Genomic DNA, 22,529 nt, shown 5'->3' on the forward strand with positions numbered 1-22,529 from the left:
CAGTTACTTAGCTGTTTCCAACAGACTCTATATGAAGACATCTATATGATTAGCTATTAGGATTCTGCGATTCACCTTCTGACAGTGACATCAGCAACTGTACTTCATAGCTAGCTTTAAAAAGCTGTATGCACAAGCAGACACTAAGCATACAAGCAGGGCAAAAACCTGAAACCAGTTATATAAGTCTACAGGTATCTATATGTGAATGTATATAATAATCAGTTTGGATAGCTAGGGGTTTTTGGAGTATAATTCCAAAAATGCAACAGAGTAGGTTACATGTCTAATTGCCTAACTGAAGTCTTGTTCCATGTTTGCTTCTGTAAAAATTTTAGAATTTGAGCTTATCATCTAAAGCCAGAAATACCACTTCAATGCATGTGGATCAAAGATAAAACCCGGGTACATCAGGAAAAATCTGAAAATTAGTTGTATCTCCATCCTATAACCTCAATGCCATAGGTTAACATAATGGAAAACTTTCCACTGGGTTAACCAGAGGGACTGCTAAAGATTGAAAATCTTGATGAGATTTATTTTTATGCCATAATTAAAAGTCAGAAAGAGCTTCTTGCTGTGAAGTGAAAAGTTCTCAAGTATACCAACAATCACGAACTTTGCCAAATATACAGTCTCTAGTTTCTATCACCTAAGAAGATGGGCTCATAATTAATGTATCTGAAGTGGTGGCTTACATGTAAAGTTGCACCTACCCTCCTTCAGAACACTTAATTACAAGTTATAACAACTAATACAGACTCAAGGAAGCAAATTTAAGGATAAGTGCTCATCTCTTTTCACTTATCTACGTGTACTCACAAAGGGATTAGGCCTACTAAGTGCTGGCTCACAGGTATGAATAGCATTTCCATACAGAGATGCTTAGGCCACAGGCTCCACAGCAGGTGTTCCAAGGCATCATCACGCCCTGGAAAATGTGGAGCCCAGTTAACACGACGTAGACAGCCAAGGAGACACTAGAGGCCTCATAAAAACCCAGTGGGTTTTCCCGCCGGTTTTAGATTCGTCACCCAGATCAGTACGAAATTTTCCATTACCACTAAGACCCCAACTGAAGCAGTTTTCCCCACCACTAATTGTGAATTCCTCTACTATAGAAAATGTGGAAGTACAGAAAAAGGTCTTAACCAGAGAAGGTACTTCAGCATTTTATTTGATTCTTTGCTTTGAAACTAAAAGGCAATACTCAAAGCCTTGGCTAGACGAAATCATTTAAAAAACTCCTCAGTGAGTTACTGGGAGTGAGAAGTAAAGAGGACAGTGGTTGTTTGGGTTTCCTTCTTTAAGCCAAAGTGCCCTTAAGATAAGTAATTATATGTCTACTGTTAGCCCATTAGCCAGAACCTATTTGTTCAGAATTGCTAGAAAAAGGGAAGCCTACCTTATAAGTAGGCAGGATTTATTCAACCTGCTTATTTCAGTTCAGAGAGAAAAGAAATATAATGTTTACTACTCACAGAATTTATATTAAATTGCTATAAAAGGAGTGAAAATTTTACTTCTTCCATTTGTCAATTAAATAATAGTGTTTTGGCATAATACTTGAAAACTAAAAGTTATCCAAGCCAAGAAGCACCAGAGATACTCTTTGCCAGGTAGGGCAAAAGAAGAATCTGTTGGTTCAATGTCAAAATATTACATCAAGTCAATAGATCAAAGGAGGAAAACAACCAATGATCTTAATACTTGTCAAAAAGCATTTGATAAAATGATATGTAATCCTGACAAAGGTATTAAATAAACTATAATTGAAAGAGAATCTCCCTTACATGATAAAGAATATCCAACCATTAGCTAGGCATGGTGGCATACTCCTGTGGTCCTAACTACTCAGGAGGATGGGGCAGGAGGATTGCTTGAGCCCTGAAGGTTGAGGCTGCAGTGAGCAGAGATCACAACACTGTGCTCCAGCCTGGGTGACAGAGTTAGACTCTTCTCAAAAAAAATGTCTAAACACTACTTCCCATGCAAGTCAGGAAGACATCAAAGATACTATAACCCTATGATTACAGCATTCTGGGAGATCTAGACAATTCGGTAAGGTGGGGAAAGTAATAAAAAATATAAATCATTGGAAAGAAATACAATTGTCTGTAAATTATAAAGACACTTTCCTAGAAATTAAAAAAACAAACAGTTAATAAAAGTTTAGTAAGGAGGTTAAATTTAAACTAATTCAGAAAAAAATCCAATAATAACTAGCTGAAAATATATTTGGGATAAAGAATACCATTTACAGCTAGGCATGGTGGCTCACACCTGTAATCTCAGCACTTTGGGAGGCAGAGGCGGGCAGATCACCTGAGGTCGGGAGTTTGAGACCAGCCTGACCAACACGGAGAAACCCCATCTCTCCTAAAAATACAAAATTAGCTGGGCGTGGTGGCACATGCCTGTAATCCCAGCTACTCAGGAGGCTGAGGCAGGAGAATCACTTGAACCTGGGAGGAGGTTGCAGTGAGCTGAGATCGCGCCATTGCACTCCAGCCTGGGCAACAAGAGCGAAACTCCGTCTCAAAAAAAAAAAAAAAAAAACCATTCACAGTAACAGGCAAATGCTTCCCAGTTTTAAATGTTTAAAGTCTGTGCATACAGTATATACACAAATATATAAAATTATATAGCTACACAAATTATACATAGTTTGAAGAAGAGAAAAACTAGGCAAAAGAAGTAGGTGATTCACAGAAGAAATACAAATGTTACATTACCATTCTCATCGGTTTTAACAAGAAATGCAAATTAAAGGAATATGCTCATTTCTGCCTGTCCAATTAGAAAGTAGTTTGTTTTTTTTTGTTGTTGGTTTTTTTTTTTTTTTTTTTTTTTTTTGAGACGGAGTCTCGCTGTCGCCCAGGCTGGAGTGCAGTGGCGCGATTTCGGCTCACTGCAGGCTCCGCCCCCCGGGGTTCACGCCATTCTCCTGCCTCAGCCTCTGGAGTAGCTGGGACTACAGGCGCCCGCCACCTCACCCGGCTAATTTTTTGTATTTTTAGTAGAGACGGGGTTTCACCGTGTTAGCCAGGATGGTCTGGATCTCCTGACCTCGTGATCCACCTGCCTCGGCCTCCCAAAGTGCTGGGATTACAGGCGGGAGCCACCGCGCCCAGCCAGAAACTAGTTTTTGAATTTAAATTGTATCACCATGTTGGAGAGGATTTGGATAAATGAACATTCTTACACATTGCCAGTACAGTAGAAGCAGGGACAACCTATCGGGAGGCAAATTTATAAAATAAAATTTTAAAAAAAGTGTATACTTCTAGGACTTCTATCTCAAGAACCCTGTAAATAAATCCTTATGAAAATCTGAACATTTCTATAATAGTGAAAAATTAGCAATGAGTTAAACCCTAGTGCATCCAAACAATAACATGCTACCAAGCCATTATGAGTGTTTTCTTTCAGAGACTATCTAATGACTTGGTATAATGTTCCTGATAAAAAGAACAGGATACAAAGTACTACAATCCCCATTTTATAAATTATCTATATGGTGGACACTCAATTAGCACAAGCCAATCCACGAGAGGGACTGGAAACGTCAAATGCCCATTTTCCTAATCTTTGCAGTTTGGGACAGCCATTATTACACTGGTCCATGACATAAGCAGGCATCTTCTGGGGGTTGTGGGTGGTGGAGAGCTACATAGGAAAGTGGATGCTTTCCTTATAAAAGGGCCAGGTGATGCTGACCTTCCTTCAGTGGAAATACAGTAGAGCTGCAGCAACCATTCTGCACCCAAGAGGGAGAGGCCAGAATTACCGAGATGCCAACTTGGACACTGTTGAGTTGCTGGAGGATGCTAGCAAGGGCCTATTTCTAGATTTCTTTTTTTTCTTTTTTTTTTTTTTTGAGATGGAGTTTTGCTCTGTCGCCCGTGCTGGAGTGTGGTGGTGCGATCTTGGCTTACTGCAACCTCTGCCTCCTAGGTTCAAGCAATTCTCTCGCCTCAGCTTCCCAAGTTGCTGGGATTACAGGCACCTACCACCACCCCTGGCTAATTTTTGTATTTTTAGTAAAGATGGGGTTTCACCATGTTGTCCAGGCTGGTCTTGAACTCCTGACTTCAGGTGATCCACCCGTCTTGGCCTCCCAAAATGCTGGGATTACAGGCATGAGCTACCATGCCCAGCCTAGATTTCCTTTTAAGTGAAAAAAAGAAATCTGGTTTTTAGGCCATTATAGCTGATTTTTCTCTTGCATGCATCTGAACACAATCCTGATACAGTATATATGCTTAGCAAAACCTTCAGAATATTAATAATTATTTTTCAGTGGTCAAATTATGGTTGATTTTTATTTTGCTCTTTGTAGTTAGTTTAAAATTTTAGTAATAATTTATATTTAGAAAAATTTAAAACTCAAATATCAAACATACAGCATGGTATAACTTTTTCAGAGATCTATACATTCATTCAGTATGATATGGTCTGGAGCTAAGTCCAAAGATCAAAGGGCAGCCTGGTTCTCTGATAGCTAGTCATAACCTGGGCTATTGGCTTAAGTCACTTTCCTTATATGGGAAACAAAACAGGGGTTCTGAACATTTTGGAGTGTGTGCTCCAGATCCCTGCGGCAATCTGGTAAGCCAGTGGACCCCTTCTCCGAACAATGTTTTTAATCACACAAAATGCACAAGTTTACAAAGAAACCAATTATACTGAATTAGTTTATTACAATATTAAGGCACCAATTTGTGAACTAATATATATGCTTCTTTATTAATGTATTGGATAATAAAGATCTAGTAGGAGGACTAATAAACACCTTAATTTTGAGGTAGTGATGAGCATAAACATTTGAGATGTCAGAAACAACTGAAATGTGATATGAAAGTATCTGTGATTTCCATTAGTGAGAAGGTCTAAAACTACTGTGGTCTGCTGGCCTTACATTCATAGTGGAGGGAAATGATAAATTTCAATTAGAGGTCAGTGGAAATCCATGGAAGTTCCTGGACCCCCTGAATTCTATGGAGACTCTGGGGTCTGTGTACCCCAGGTTAATACCCCTCCACTAGATAATCGTCTAACTCTCAGAGTCTGAGTCCCTCAAAAATTACTATCGTTCACTTAAATTTCAATATTATCTACTCCGTGAACGTTAACAGATTGGTTTTCATAGTTATTTTTGAAGGAAAATGATCCAGGTGATTAATATGAATGTTTCTTTGATGAGGATCATTCTTTACACTTAATACAGCTAGAAAGCAAGTAAAATGGAAATTTTTTAATATTAAAAAGAGAAAAAATGAAAATACATATTCACTGAATCATTTGAAGATATACACCTTTTTAAACATCCAAATAGCAAGACAAATGATGTACTCCACTTCCGATTTGTGCTTGGGGGATAGAGAATGGCTGCACAGCTCCATCAGATGCATATTGATAAATCCATCAGAGCCTGACTCCTTAGCAATGTCCTCCTGCTAATGAGGCTTCTGCCTCTCTATGGTCCTTGTTTCATGTTTTGCTCATAGTACAAACCTTTCTTAAACATTTGTATTCTTCCCAGTATCTGTCACCTACCAAGAGATGCCCCCAAACACCTCCCCAACATACACACATAGAAGATGATAAGAGTATGATCATTAGCTTAAATCTTGCCTTTATCGTTGTTCCAAACAACAGACAATCCACGCGTCTTACAATCTTCAACCAGTCCTTGCTACCAATGAGTGAAAACCCTTCCTGAAATAAAATTAAGCAAAAATCAGCAACAGAAGCAAAAATATGAATAGCTACGGCTGCAGCTACTTCCTGTTAGAAAGTTGTATATTTATTTATTGTGTAACTCAAACATAGTAGCAATGACTCAATAAAACCAGTTGCCAGGGATGACCCTTATACTAAGTCCTCAATGTCCTGGTGCTTCTCCTGCATGAGGAACATACGACAACTTTTTTTCTTAATCTTTTTATGTTGAAAATCAATACAATACTAAAGATAGTTAAGTGTCCATAGTCATATTTGATATAAAATGCCTTTCTATGCCTCTAGGATTTGCCAAAATATTTTATATTCCCCCAAATCAAGGGTTCCATTATACTGATTTATTAACTTATCTGGCACGTCTCTAACTCCATAGTAAGATTTCTCTTCACAAGAATCTTATTTTCATATTCCTATGAATGGAAAATTTAAAGCAGTTTGCTTTTGGATACTGTATGTTTACTTCTTCATTTCCCATCTGAAAAAACAAAAAAAGGCAAAGGGGGCAGTAGAGGGCACACAAGTCTCAAATGAGGGACAACAGTTGGATCCATACAGTGAAAAGATAAACTTTCTCTGCCATTTACTAATAAAGTCAGTGGAATGAACTATCTGATGATTATGGCAGCTCTTAAGCGCCAATTATGTTGTCAGTGGTTTCCTCAGTTAAGCAACCCATTGAGTTAGAATATGTTTAGCATACAGTAAAACCAATCCAAGAGATTACTGACAATATGCAAAAACTGCATGCAAACTGCCGGTCTACCCTTAAATATTAGTCCACCACAGCCAGGGAAGGCTGCTGGAGTAATCTGAGAAATCCCCAACTCTTAAAAAAAATAAGAAAATGTAGTCCCTTATCCATCTGAACCCTCACAAAATCCCTCTACCTAAATCTCAGTATGGTGAAAGTTGCAACTTTCATAGAAATTTACAACCTGGGAAACAGTGCGGGTTAATTCTTTGATGCTTTCATTAAAAAAAAAAAAAAAAAAAAAAAAAAAGGCCAGGCGTGGTAGCAGGCGCCTGTAGTCCCAGCTACTCGGGAGGCTGATGCAGGAGAATGACGTGAACCCAGGAGGCGGAGGTTGCAGTGCGCCGAGATTGCACCACTGCACTCCAGCCTGGGGGACAGAGCGAGATTCCGTCTCAAAAAAAAAGTCAGTTCTGAAATGCTACCTCTAAGCATTTTATCAATGGCAGGTTTTTTTCCCAAATGGAAAAAGAAGTTAGACAAACCATTTATGATTTCTTCTTAAAACCCTCTCAGAATTAGCAAAAAGAAATGTTGATTATTACATCCAAAAATACAGTTAATTGTAGTTTCAAGTGGCAATATATGAGGAAACTGGCACTCACACACATTGCTGGTGGGAGTGCAAATTGGTACAATGCTAATGGAGAGCAATTTGGCAATATCAAAATTACAAATGTATTTACATTTGGACCCAGCAATCCCAATGCCAGGAATTCATTTTACAGATCAACCTGCACATGTATGAAGTGATGCATGGAGAAGGGTAAGCATTTCTGTTTTGTTTTGTTTTTTTTTTAACAGAAGATTGGAAACAAGTATGCACCAAAGGTGGATTGGTTAAGTAAATTGTGGTACTCTATACAATGGAATACTATACAGGTGTAAAAAGTAGTAACTGTTATATATCAGCACTGTCCAGTAGAAATAGAATTTGAGCTGGGCGCAGTGGCTCACTCCTGTAATCCCAGCACTTTGGGAGGCCGAGGCGGGTGGATCATGAAGTCAGGAGATCGAGACCATCTTGGCTAACATGGTGAAACCCCATCTCTAGTAAAAATACAAAAAATTAGCCAGGCACGGTGGCGGGCGCCTGTAGTCCCAGCTACTTGGGAGGCTGAGGCAGGAGAATGGCGTGAACCCGGGAGGCAGAGCTTGCAGTGAGCTGAGATAAGCACCACTGCAGTCTGGCCTGGGTGAAAGAGCGAGCCTCCGTCTAAAAAAAAAAAAAAGAATTTGACCACATATGTAATTTAAAGTTCTCTAGTATCACTTTTAAAAAGAGATAAATTGGCAGAATTGGTTTTAGTATTTTGTTTAACCAACTATATCAAAAAACATTGAACAAATTGATGACTAGATTGTAAACAATGTAAAACATTAATGAGACAGTTTGCTTTTTTTTTTTTTTGAGATGGATCTCCTCTGTCCCCAGGCTGGATCATGGCCAGGCCGCCTCCCGGGTTCACGCCATTCTCCTGCCTCAGCCTCTCCGAGTAGCTGGGACTACAGGCGCCCGCCACCACGCCCGGCTAATTTTTTGTATTTTTTAGTAGAGACGGGGTTTCATCGTGGTCTCAATCTCCTGACCTCGTGATCCGCCCGCCTCGGCCTCCCAAAGTGCTAGGATTACAAGCGTGAGCCATCGCACCCGGCCTACAGTTTGCATTTTTTTTATACAGTCTTTGAAATCCAGTGTGTGTTTTACACTTATACCACATCTCAATTTGGATGTTGGATTTTCAATGGTTAAAGTGAAACGTAGTCCTACTAAAACAATGAAGTTGAGATTAATAGGAAAATATTGTTCACTGCTTTCATTTTTTAAATCTAAATTTAAATTAAATTTAAAATTCCATTTTTAGTTGCACCTGCCACATTTCAAGTGCTCCACAGCCACATATGACTCCTACTGACTTTCTTGGACAGTGCAGCTCTATATAAACTGAACTCTAACATGTATTGTTAGGCAAAAAAGCAAGCTACATAACGATGTCCATCATATGCTACTTTTTTAATAAGAGAGAACATAACAATGTATATTCTTTACATAAAGAACTGGAGGACTAATACACAAGAGGCTAATAAAAATGTTACCTGCAGGGAGTGAAGGCGAACAGTGCGGATGGGGCAGGGGTGGGAATAAAAGCTTTCTCTATGCCTTTTTACATTGCTCTGATTTTTGAGCTGTGTAAGCTTCTTATGCATGTATGAGAAAATTTGTGCAAACATTTGTGCTGGACAACATTGTTGCGTAATGTTATGCTTAATGCTTGTGTTATGCATAATGCTTAAATCTGTGCTGGACAACACTGTGCTTATAGTTAACAATACTGTACTGAACACTTAAAATGAGGGTACATTTCATGTCGCGTGTTTTTTACCACAATTTTTAAAAGGCATGAAACAGCATAGCCTGTCTGAGAACCTGCAAGGAGACCACTGTCGCTGGAGTTGATGGGGGAATACCCACTACAATATGGCATGAACTCAAGGAAGAGGCAGAAGCAGGACCTGAGAAGGGGTGTGCCCTTTTTCCTCAACAGCAACTCTTAGTTGAGCTGCTTGCTTTATGGCTCTTCATCAATTTGTTCAAACCATTTTGCCATGGAGTTTCCTGTATCTCTTCTGCCTCTTCCCCCTAATTTTTTTGCCTAATTAACCTCTGATCATTGTTCACTTCTTGCCTAGTCTCTCAAGTAGGTGACTCTGTTGTACTTTCCCTTAACATTCCACTTTCTCTCATAGCATTTATCATTGTGTCTGTGTGTTTGATTTCCTTAATGTCTATTTTTTCACTAGACTATAAGCCCCATGAGGGAAGGGGCTAAGTTCGTTTTGCTCGCTAATGAATATATAGCACCTATTATAGTGCTTAACACTAGAAGGTGCTTCAATAAGTTTATTGAGTGAATAAATGAAACTCTTTATTACAATTAATTAAAAGACTATCTGTTGGGTACTATGCTCACTACCTGGGTGATGGGATCATTTGTATCCCCAAACCTCAGCATCACACAATATATTCAGGTAACAAACCTGCACATGTACCCCTGAATCTAAAATGAAAATTGAAATTATTTTTTAAAATTAATTAGACTATTTCATGCCAGGACCAGTATCATTTCTTGGGAGCAGTGATGGCCACAAATCTATTACCTATCCAGTGATATAGAACATCTTACTTTTATTTGACTTATGCTAATGTTCAAAATTCAGAAAGAGTTCTTTCCTCTTAATGCTGAGATTTAGGAAAGAAGCCTGTGTGTCTAACCACTTGCCATACATAAAGTTCAATAACTGATCTGCCTTGCTGTGAAAATCCACCTGTTTGAATCTCTTTAAGGCTTATCCATCTAGAGAATTCAGTTTGGCTCAACTGATAGCTTCTCTGTAGCTTTTCCTGACTTTCTCACAATTAAGTGACCTGCTCTGTGTTCTCATAGCATGCTGTGCTTACTGCCATTAAACACGTGGTTAACATCACTGAGCTCCTACCACAGCTGGCCACCGTGCTAGGGGTTAAAATATAAGACACAGAATCTGTCCAAGAGTAGGGGGAAATGTGTCAAAATCACCCAGGGAGCTTCTGCTACTGGAGCTTTGGATACTGTTCCCCCACCAGGTCAAGAATCACTGCCAAAGGAAGTTACTGTTAACTGATGAGAGTCTGTCATAACCCAGGAAAGTGCTGAGGCAGAAAAATTGAGGTTCAGAATTGATGGCACTGGGTGGGATGGGAAAGAGTGGAGAACTCTAGGAAATGCTAATTTACCATCAGACAAAAGAACAAGAGCCAATACCAAGAATGAATGTCCAGGACAGAGTAATGTGGAAGCTAAGAGGGGTGAGAGTTTCCAGCAGAGAAACTTGTCAATGGTGTCAGGTGATGCACAGGGATGGAGTAGAAATAAGGGCTGTCAAATCTGCATGGAGTCTAGCAGCAGGAGATGCTGTGCCCTGCAATGGCTGGCTGTTGCTTCTACCCTGTCTTTTTTTTGTAGCCCCTACACCTCACTGCAAACTTCATGAGATCAAGAACTGGGGTACATTCATCTTTGTGCCCACCATGTCTGTTGAATGAAAGAGGGCCAATTTCTGGCACACGGTTGACATCCCCATTTCCTCCTAACACACTGTGACCCATCCCTTAATTTGCCCAGTTCTGGCACAGCCTCCCTGAAGGGCAGTGGCCAATATGCCACCAAGATGGGGCGCCACACTACACTTCATATAATCTCAAGCTTTGGTTTTCATGCATTATAAATTATGAAGTGCGTTTCTAAATTGTGGTCATCCATGCACTCCGTGGCCCCTGTTATCATACATAATGAAGACTTGCCAAAGAGATAAAAAGGAAGCCATCAAGGGAAGGGAGAAAAGTACCTAAGAAAATGGATGCAGAGATAAGATGTACACAATCCGAAGTCCAAAGATGATGGGAAAAACTACCTGGGCCCTTAACCCTACTGAGTCTGTTTCCCTTGCTGTTGACTCTGCCATTGAGCTAGTTCCGTTAGTACCTTAGACACCCCTCAGTTCTGACTTCACCTACCAGTTTGGGCAAGGAAGCCAGGAGAATATCATGGGGTGTCACTGGCATTTAGCTAGGTAAATTAGCTTTAAAATCTTCCCGTTATGATTTTGTAAATGCTTTGAAGAAAACAGCATTTTATTTTTATGAAAATGACAATTATAAATGTTCACACCTGCTATAAAAACCCTGATTCAGAGGAAAACAGCATAGGAGAATAAGGCTACAAAAATAACTTGATGACTAATCATTTGACAATGCACCTTGTCCCCAAGCCCAGAACACCAAAAGGTCTTCTTGATGAATGTGAGAAGGTGTTTTGGTGCCAGGTGATTTATTTAAAACTTAGACCCTGGCCTAAGCTTCAGGGTTGTGTTTCTGACTCATTATCTTGGAGCTCAGTTTGTGAGGATCAAATTTCACTGAAAACAGAAAAAAAAAATCCATGATAAGAGAATTGCTACAAATATGAAGACAACAATGTGAAGAGGGAAAACAAAGCAAAAGACTGGGATTTCTAAAATTACATTTTTTTTCTGGAGACAGGGTTTTGCTCTGTTGCCAAGGATGGAGTGCAGTGGTACGATGATAACTCACTGCAGCCTTGATCTCCTGGACTCAAGCAATCCGCCCACCTCAGCCTCCTGAATAGCTGGGACCATAGGCATGCACCACCATGCCCAGCTAATTTTAAATTTTTTTTGTAGAGATGGGGTCTCGCTATGTTGTACAGGCTGGTCTCAAGCAATCTTCCAGCCTGGGCCTCCCAAAGTGATGGGATTATAGGCATAAGCTACCACACCCAGGCAAAAATTAAATTTTCAACAATCATAACCAGTTGTTAGGTTAAGCTAATAATTAAGGTATTAAGCTAACAAAAGGGAATAATAAGATAGAAATAATTTGTAGCTGGTTTGATTAGATTTTGGTCTTAGATTTGAATATGGATACTTCTGCAATATTCAGAAACATACAATATTGTGCTAGGAGAAGAAATACCTGCCTTACTTCAAAGTGCCTATTCCACACTTAAACAATATCATGTCTCAGACTGAGACAGCTCAAACTAAGATGCCCATTCTATAACTTACTTCATTTTGGAGTTATATTTTTCCTGATTTATAAAAGCTATATAACCAGTTTGGTTTCAGGCTGAACTATAGGCTATTTGGAAGGAGTAAAGTAAATAAAAATAAATAACGTCAACAAAAAAGGATGACTGTGTTTTACAATTTTTATCATCTAGAAATCATGGTATGCCATGAAAAGTCATTATATTGGTTCCAGAAGTATGTACCAGATTACGTGCTATGTCCTATAACTGACACTACAGATCAAAGTCAAATGGTCCCTGCCCTCAAGGAGCTGGGAGTCTAGGGGAAATTAAACAAATAACCACCCAACAATAATCAATGTGGTAAGTTCCATGATTCTACAGAAGCACAGAAAAGAGGCATTCGATTACCAGGTCCAGAGGAAATGGCCTTTGAACAGATTTTTAAACTTATTTTGAAATAACTGATTTATTTTAAACTCTAAGTTTTCAAACATTCAAAGCTAGAGAAAATAGTAAAACAGTGTGATGAGCCATCACACTACATACCCATCTTCCAGTCACAATTTTCATAACATGGCCAATCTTATTTTACTTACATCCACACTCAATAACTCCCATCTCCCTGGATTATTCTGAAGCAAATCCAAGTATCTGTATATATTTCAGAATCTATCTCTAAAAAGCTAAGGACCGGCCGGGCACAGTGGCTCACGCCTGTAATCCCAGCACTTTGGGGGGCCAAGGCGGGCGGATCACGAGGTCAGGAAATCGAGACCATCCTGGCTATCATGGTGAAACCCTGTCTCTACTAAAAAAATACAAAAAATTAGCTGGGCGTGGTGGCGGGCGCCTGTAGTCCCAGCTACTCAGGAGGCTGAGGCAGGAGAATGGCATGAACTCAGCAGGCCGAGCTTTCAGTGAGCTGAGAACACGCCACTGCCCTCTAGCCTGAGTGACAGAGCGAGACTCTGTCTCCAAAAAATAAAATAAATAAATAATAAAAATAAAAAGCTAAGGACCTCTTAAAATATAATCACAAAATTATCACACCTTTAAAAATTAACAATTCCTTAATATCATCAAATATCTTTGTTGCTGTTCACATTTTCCTGATGATCTTGGTTTTTAAACATTGTGTTTTGAATAGGGATCCAAATAAGGTCCACATATTGTGATACTTGATTGTTATGTCTCTTAAGTCTTACTGATTTTTCCTTTCATCCTTTTTCTTGGAATTTTTTTGTTAAAGAAACTGGGTCATTAGTCCTCTAGATTAGGGATTGACAATTTTTTTGTTAAGGGCCAGTGAGTAAATATTTTGGCATTTTGATTGTACAGACTCCTGCACCTACTCAACTCTGCCCTTGTAGCATGAAAGCCGCCACAGACAATACATAAACAAATGAGCATGGCTGTGTTCCAACAAAACCTTTTTATGAACGCTGCAATTTTTATGATTCACAAAATATTCTTCTGAATTTTTTCAACCATTTAATAATGTAAAAACTATTCTTGGCTCAAAAGCCATACAAAAACAGGCAATGGGCCAGATATGTCCCACGCATTGTGTGCTAACCCCTGCCCTAAAGTCCCCTCACTAAATTTTGTTTTTGTATCTCCATGGTGTGTTTTAATATGTAACTCTGTCTTATAATTCTCAAAAAGTGGTAGATCAAGAAGCTTGCAGATTCAGGTTGGATTTTTTTTTCTCAGATTTTATAAGATTACTTCCTAAGTGACAGGTATTTGATTCCATAGTAGGTACATAATGGTTTTTTATTCTTTTTGTGATATTAGCAGCCATTGATAATCACTGCCTATACTCATTAATTCATCTGGGGTTGCAAAATGGTGATTTTTAAATTTTTTCATTCTTTATGAGACGGAATACATCTCGAAAGAGGAATTTTGCCTCATCAACTATTTTGTTATACCAGGTAAAAATAGGAAAGGTGGGATAAATGCTCACCTCATTTCTTGTATTTGTCAGCTTTCAAAATAATGAGGTGGTTCTCTAGTATCCTCCAAAGATTACAATGAGAGTTTTTTTTAAAAAAGTGTCATTTGGAACTTACAAATTTAAATATATTTGCTATTTCGATCCTTTGCAGTTACTGATCTTTACATTGCCTGTCTTTAGCTATGAGGACCTTTTCAAGTTGGCCCTGTCCTTTTGATATAGCCTTAGTAATCTCAAGGTATCAGAAGCTGAACTGCCTTTTTTTTTTTTCCTGTATAGATAACGACATCACACAGGTCTTCAAGCTGTCAGTGATTTAGCTCCATCCACTCATATTTGGAAGGTCACAGGAATGCCTAGTCATCTAGTTTTAGTTGTAGATGTTATCCACGGGTCTTTGGTTTTGCAGCCCTGTTTGAACTGTCTATTTTTATGGGGAGATGTGAGAAAATACAAAAGCTATGATGTCATTTCTGACCAACAGGGAATAAGAGGGTCAAAATTTATACTCCTATTATAAACAACTAGAAAACTAGACAAAACTATTGGAAGCAACTATTTTCAGACAGTAGAAAATAGACAGTACAGGACTGTGATATCTGATAAAAGGGAGACAAAGCGAGCCCTACCATCACCCAGGCTTTCTTCCTAAAATTAATTTCCAGACTTTGGCACAGAGAATGGAAATCCAAACAGAGCCTGCAATCCCAGTGAGTTGAGAAGAAAGAGATGGGAGGTCAGGTAGGCCAAGATGCTGCAGTTTTCAGGGCAGGGCACTTAAGAGACGAAGACAATACAGAGGAAGAGCTTTAGAAACCTGTATATGCGTTCCTTGACTCTCTGGCTGAATAGCTATCTGTACATATGCAGAATGAAATACCATAAGACTGAGCAAGAACAACTTCTGGAAAAATAAGAATCACCAGGAAGTGTAAGTCAAACAGTCCTAGAATTCCACAGGTCTGGGAATGTTTAAGTTACAACTAGCTAGAGTAGAGAGACTTCATTGAATACACAGGACATTCAGTAGAAAACACACATGAGGGCCAGATGCGGTGGCTTACACCTGTCATCCCAGTACTTTGGAAGCCCAAGATGGGAGGATTGCTTGAGGCCAAGGGTTCATGACTAGCCTGGGCAACATAATGAGACCCTATCTCTATTTAAAAAAAAAATACATCAGGAGTATTGCTAAATCAGCCTTAGAGTAAAATAACCTTCAAAAGGGTCAAACTGATTATTAGTAACTTAACTACTTGCTTGAAATTCTGTACTCTTTAAAGGAATACAACAAAAGTGAGCATGCAGCAATGTAAAAGTCACAATATCGGACATCTGATCAAAAAGTACTATATATATGAAAAACCAGCAACAATGACTAGTAGCCTTGAGAAAAATGAGTCAACAGAAACAAACTCAAATTCAAGAGATGATAAAATTAGCAGAAAAGCATGTTGAAGAAGCTATTTCATGAATATGCTCTATATGACAACAGCAGCACATTTGTCCAGGGGACAAATGGAAGTACACTATTGTTAAGTTTCATACATTACACAGGAAGCAGCATATATTTGAAGACAGACTGTGATAAGTTAGAGATGTATATTGTAAACCCTGCAACAGCCATGGTGGGTGGCGACAAAGGAGAAGTAGCTAATAAACCAATTGTGAAAATGAAATGGAATCCTAAAAAACACTGAATTAACCCAAAAGTAAGGAAAAGAGGGAAAAAGAAACAAAAATAGATGTGATAAACAGAAAACAACGAGATGGCAGATTTAAACTTACACAGAAAATCACATTAAATGCAAAGGGTCTAAACCCTGAAAAGAGGTTGTCAGGATAGATTTTAAAAGCAAGATCAGATGATATTCTATCTAGAATAAATTCATTTTGAATGTAAAGAAACAAATAAAACAAAAAAGATAAAAAGATATGGCATTTAAACTCTATTAATAAGAAAACTGGAATGGCTATGTCAATCTCAGACAAACATGTCAGGTCAAGGATCATTACCAGAGATAAGGAAAAGAAAAGGAAGATCTCATTATGATAAAGGGTTAAATTCATCAAGAAAACATAGTAATCCTGAATGTGCTTGTACCCAATAACAGCTATTCAAAATACATGAAGCAAAAACTGACACAATTGAAAGGAGAAATAAATCTACAATTAAAATTGGAAACCTCAAAACTCCTTTTTCAGTAATGGACAGAACTTGTAGGCTGAATAACATTAGGAATATGGAACACTTAATACAATCAACCAACTTGATCTGACATTCATAGAATACCTATCATCAGCAGCAGAATATACATTCTTTTCAAATGCACACAAAACATTCAAAAAGATATACCATATGCATGCCTTCCATAAAGACTGAAATAATATAGAGTAGGTTTTTAAAAGAAGAATGAAATACTACAGAGTAGGCTTTCTGGTCATAACAGAATTAAATTAGAAAAAAATTACATAAAGATAACTGGAAAATCTCCAAATATTTACAAATTAAATAACACAATGTGAAATTACCCATGGGTAAAAAAAATCACAGAATAAAACATTTTAAACTGAATGAAAATGAAAATACAACATAGAAAAAAATTGGGATATATAGTGAAAATAGTACTCAAATGAACGCTTATGATTTTAAATACTTAGAAAAAAATCAATAATAATATAAGCTTCTACTGTATGAAGCTAGAAAATAACAAACTAAACCAGAAATAAGTAGAAGGAAATAAATATAGAGCTTAGGTAAATGAAATAGAAAACAGAAAATTTAATGAAACAAAAATATAGATCTTTGAAAAAATAATCTCTGTCTAGATTGATCAAGAATAAAAAGTGAGAAGACACAAATTCACAACAAGAATAAAAGAGAAGATGGCACAACAGATCCCACATGCACTAAAAAGATAGTAAGAATAGTACAACTTGGCTGGGCGCAGTGGCTCATGTCTGTAATCCCTGCACTTTGGCCCTCCAGAAAGTCAACAAGCAAAATGCCTTGAGAATCCCAAAACACTATTGCCATGATCTTTGCACTTGACTGATCCGCATCTGCTCTGACTGGACCACTTCCACCTCTTTCTAGCCACTGCTTTGATTGCGCTTTGTCTTTAGGATCATACTGGTAAAGCCATGTTTCATCTCCTGTTGCAGTTCTTCGAAGAAATGCTTTGGGATCTAGATCCCACTTGTTAAAAATTTCCATTGAAAGCTCTGCTTTTGGGCCAGGCACAGTGGCTCATGCCTGTAATCCCAGAACTTTGGGAGGCTGAAGCAGGCAGATCAATTGAAGCCAGGAGTTCAAGACCAGTCTGGCCAACATGGCAAAACCCCATTTCTATTCAAAAAATACAAAAATTAGCCTAGCAAGGTGGTGGGTGCCTCTAGTCCCAGCTACTCAGGTGGCTGAGGCACAAGAATTACTTCAAACCAGGAGGCGAAAGTTGCAGTGAGCCAAGATCACACTACTGCACTCCAGCCTGGGCAACAGAGTGAGACTCTGTCTCAAAAAAAAAAAAAAAAAAAAAAAAAGAAAAGAAAAGAAAAGAAAAAGAAACCTCTGTTCTTGTCTGCAGTTCATCTGGGCACAAGAGTTTTGGTATTCATCAACATAAAGTTTGTTCAACTTTAATTTTTCAGTCAGAATTGTGTAAGCTGAACCAATTGAGATATCTATGATGCTGGCTATTGTTTGTACTGTTAATCATTGATCCCCTTCAATTAGGGCATGAACAAGATTCATTTTCTCCTTGCAAACTGATGTGGATTGTCTGCCACTAGGGGCTTTATCTTCAACATTTTCTCATCCTTTCTTAAAATGAGTTATCCATTTATAAGCTGCCAATTTCTTTGGGAACATTGTCCTCATAAACTTTTCATAAAGCATCATTGATTTCACTCTTCTTCCATCCAAGCTTCACCATAAATGTGATGTTTGTTCTTTCTTCAATTTTAGCAAAATCCATGTTGCTCTAATAGGGGTCATTTTCAAACTGATGTCTCCTCTTTCTTAGTGCCTCAAACTAGATCCTGTTCAGACATGTTATAACAAGTTAGTAGATGTTTATTTTGGTGCAAAATAAATGAAATCCTTGTATAGATTTTTCAAAATATACACTTTCTATGAACTTTTTGAAGACCCCTTGTACAAGGTCAATTGATTTCAATAAAGGTGGCACAATAACTCAATGAAGGAAGTACAATCTCTTCAAAAAATGGTGCTGGGACAATCAAATTATCCATAGTTGGGGAGGAGGGGACCTTGACCCTTACCTCACACCATACACAAAGATTAACTAAAAATAAATCATAGACCTAAATGTACTAGCTGAAACTATAAAATTTCTAAAATAAAACATAGGAGAGAATCTTTGCCACCCTGGGGTAGAAACAGAGGACACAAAAAGTATGAACCATAAAAGAAACATTTCATAAATCAGACTTCATAAAATTTAAAGTATTAGCTCTTCCAAAGGCAATGTTAGGAAAATGAAAAAGCAAGCCACAGATTAAGAAAAAATATTCACAACATATATATGTTAAAGCAAACTAAATATGGCCTGAGAAGGACTCCATACTTCTATATTTGTGTCCTTGTGGATGAATTGTAACCTAGCTTCATAGGCAGACAAAACTGAAAACCTAACTTAGTAGTATGCACCGGTAACAATAGCTAAGTTTTGGCCCATTCCAGCGGCCAGACTTCAACCATTCATTCACTGCTGTGTGTTCAAACTGTGTTCGAATAAGGCACAGGCTGAGCTGTAACCCATCCAGCTGTTCTGTACCTCACTTCCAGTTTCTGTACCTCATCTCCCCCCCCTTTTTTTTTGTCTATAAATCTTCTTCCATCATGTGGCTGTGCTGGAGTCTCTGAATCTGCTGTGATTCTAGGGGCTGCCTGATTCATGAATCATTCATTGTTCAATTAAACTCCTTTAAATTTAATTCGGCTGAAGTTTTTCTTTTATCACATATCTGATGAAGGACTTGAATTCAGAACATATATATATATATATATAAATATATATATAACCTCTTATAGACAACTCAATAGGCAAAATATTTCAACAGACACTTCACAAAGGAAGATAATACTAATGGCCAATAAACACATTAAAAGATACTCAATATAATTCATCAGAGGAACATCAATTAAAATCATGAGATACCACCAACACCCAGCAGAATGGCTAAAATTAAAGAGACTGACAATAGCAAGTGTTGCTGAGGATATGAAGCAAACAGAACACTCATGCATTGCTGACTGGTGTGTACAATGGTACAACCACTTTGGAAAACACTCTGGTGGTTTCTTACATAGTTAAAAATATACCAACAATATTACTGAGCAATTTAACTCTTATGTACTTACTTAGGGAAAATGAAAATACGTCCACACAAAACTTGAATACTAATGTTTATAACAGTTTTACTCTTAATAAAAACTAGAAGAAACTCTAATGTCCGTGAATATGTATTGGATAAACAATTTGTGGTATATCCATATAGTGGCATACAACTCAGCAGTTAGAGAAAATGAATTACAGATACAAGCAACAATATGGGTGAATCTCAAAAACATACTGAGTGAAAAAAGCCAGACACAAAAGAGTTAATACAGATTATATGAAACCTCACAAAATATAAATTTAATCTACACTAACAGAAAGCAGATAGATCAATGTGGGGAATATTTACAGAGAAGGAGCACCCTTTTAAGGGTAATACAAATATTCTACATATTGATTGTGGTGGTGGTAGTTACCCAGATGCCTTTCGTTGCATGTAAATTATATCTCAATAAAGATGGAAAAAGGGGGAGGAAAGACTATGCTGGCAACATCTTCCAAGAATCCTAAACTGACTTGAAGGACAAGTGTAAGTTACTGAGTAAAGAAGCAGGTAGTACGATACATTTGAAAGCAGAAAGGCAAGAAATAACATGCCATGCCTCAGAAGTGCAAACCATTCCATATATGGCTGAAGTGTGTGTGTATACATGACAGTGGAAGGAGAGGAGGCTGGAGGACAGGCAGACTCTTTGAAAAGGGCCTTTTCCGCTAAGCTAAAAATTCATATCAAAATGATCGTCTGCTTTTTCTACTTCCTGTCAATGTGGTGAAACACATTGATTTTTAAACATTAAGCTACCCTAGCATACTTTAAATAAACCTGCTTCATTGTAATGTACTGTCCATTTTATGTGTTCAATTTGAGTTAGGAACTATTCCCTTTTTCTATTATCTAGAAGAATCTGAGTTCTTCCTTAAACATCTGAAAGAATTCACCAGACAAGTTACGTGGGCCTACAGTTTTCTTTGTGGAAAGGTTTTAAATAACAGAAACAGTTTCCTTAATATACATTTTACTACTTAGATTTTCTATTCTTTCTTCCGTTAGCTTTGGTAAGTTGTATTTTTCAAGAAATTTGTGCATTTCATCCAATCAAATACATGATATAGAGATGATAAAAATAACTTCTTTTAATGTTTGTAGGCTCTACAGTGACATCCCCCTTTTCATTCCTAATATTATATCTTCTCTGTTTCAAGAAATTAGTCTTTGTAAGGGTTCATCAATTTACTAATCTTTCCATAGTACCAATTTTGGGCTTTCTTCATTTTTTTTGTTATACATTTGCTTTCTAATTCACTTATTTCTCTTCTTTATTTCTTCTCTTCTATTTTCCTTAGGTTTGATTTACTGTTCTTTTTCAATCTGAGATAGAAGTTTAAATCCTTGATTTTCACTCTTACATCTTTTCTAATATGCTTGTACAACTACAGAATTTCCTCAAGCACAGCTTAGGCCAACAATTATTCAATTTTGGTATGTATACCATGTGTACTTGAAAATAATGTGAATTGTGTCATTCTAGGTACAGTGTTCAGTATGTCAGTTGTTGTTTTGTTTCATCTTCTACATCTTTACTGATTTTTCTCTGCACTTCTATTTGCTATTGAGAGGGGTGTGTTGAAGTCTCTCACCAGGATTGTGGATTTGTCCGTTTCTTAAGTATTTTTAATGCTAAAATAAAGTTTAACTCAGTCATTACCTCTGCTAAGACTTTCTTTATACTCCAGCCCATCCTGAAAGAGATACTCATCCTCTATGTCCCTGTAACATCTTGTGCACACCTTTGTCACAGCACTTCCTACCCTGTCTTGTGAATCATATCTGCCTAGTCTGTGAGATTCTTGAGAGCAAAGTCTATGTCACAAACCTCCGTATCTCAAGAATGACATTCAATAGGCATGTCTGTTTGATGAATTAATGAAAAAATGAAGAACAGCAATCCCATCTATGGCAAAAGAAAGTGTGGGTTAATTTCTAATAAACAAATATAATGAGTTGCAAACTCCTAGAAAGATTTAGAAATACTCTTTTAAAAGATAGTTACTGATAACATAAATGGACTATTTAAGAGAGAACCAGGAAAAATAAGGTTAATCATACAAATCTATTAATACCACTGCAAAGTACAACAACCACATAGTTCAGAGGCACATCCAGGGCGAAATGGGGCAGGGAGGTTCGTGATGAGGTGCTAGGTACATCTTCTAACAAATTCAACCCCCGAAAATCCCTTGCCTTTGGATATGTGCACCAATCCTTATTAAGAAATACAACAGGCCAGGCGCAGTGGCTCACGCCTGTAATCCCAACACTTTGGGAGGCCGAGGTAGGTGGATCACGAGGTCAGGAGTTCAAGACCAGCCTGGCCAACATGGTGAAACCCTGTCTCTACGAAAAATACAAAAATTAGCCGGGCATGGTGGCACACGCCTGTAATCCCAGCTACTTAGGAGGCTGAGGCAGAGAATTGCTTAAACCTGGGAGGCAGAGGTTGCAGTGAGCCAAGATCGTGCCACTGCACTCCAGCCTGGGCGACAGGGATCATCTCAAAACAAACAAACAAAAAACCCAAAACGAAAAAAAAAAGATACAATTAGTCCATAAGGACCATCTATTTATGTAATTTGTTGAATCAATGTGTCATGAATTTTTTTAAATTGTGGTAAGATACACATGTAAAACTATCTTAACCATATTTAACTGTACAATTGAGTGATATTATATATACATTCACAGTTGTACAACAGATCTCCAGAACTTTTTCATCTTGAAAAAAAAACTAATATTCTATACCCATTAAATAACAACTGTCCATTTCTCCTTTCCCCCAGCCCCTAGTAATGACTGTTCTACTCTGTTTCTATGAGTTTCACTACTTTAGATATCTCATATAAGAGGAATCATACAGTATGTCGTTTTGAGACTGGCTTATTTCACTTAGCATAATGTCCTCAAGGTTCATCTATGCAGCATGACAGGACAGCCTTGCTTTGTAAGGATAAATAATATTCCATTATACGTAAATACCACATTTTGTTTACTCATTCACCCACTGATGGACACTTGGGTTGCTTCTACCTTTTGCCTACTGTGAATAATCTGCTGTGAATAT

The 22,529-nt window shown here is 37.8% G+C and overlaps 1 protein-coding gene across 2 annotated transcripts in view; it reads right to left on the reverse strand.

Annotated features, from left to right (window-relative positions):
- REC114 (REC114 meiotic recombination protein) overlaps positions 1-22,529 on the reverse strand; it is a 107,524-nt gene that overhangs the window by 13,940 nt on the left and 71,055 nt on the right. For both annotated transcript variants that reach the window (XM_032176159.2, XM_058427182.1), the window contains exon 3: positions 5,638-5,721. In XM_032176159.2, coding sequence (XP_032032050.1) covers positions 5,638-5,721 — 84 coding nt within the window. The remainder of the gene's footprint in view (positions 1-5,637; positions 5,722-22,529) is intronic.

Source organism: Hylobates moloch, unplaced genomic scaffold, assembly GCF_009828535.3.
Source record: "Hylobates moloch isolate HMO894 unplaced genomic scaffold, HMol_V3 SCAFFOLD_14, whole genome shotgun sequence".
NCBI lineage: Eukaryota > Metazoa > Chordata > Mammalia > Primates > Hylobatidae > Hylobates > Hylobates moloch.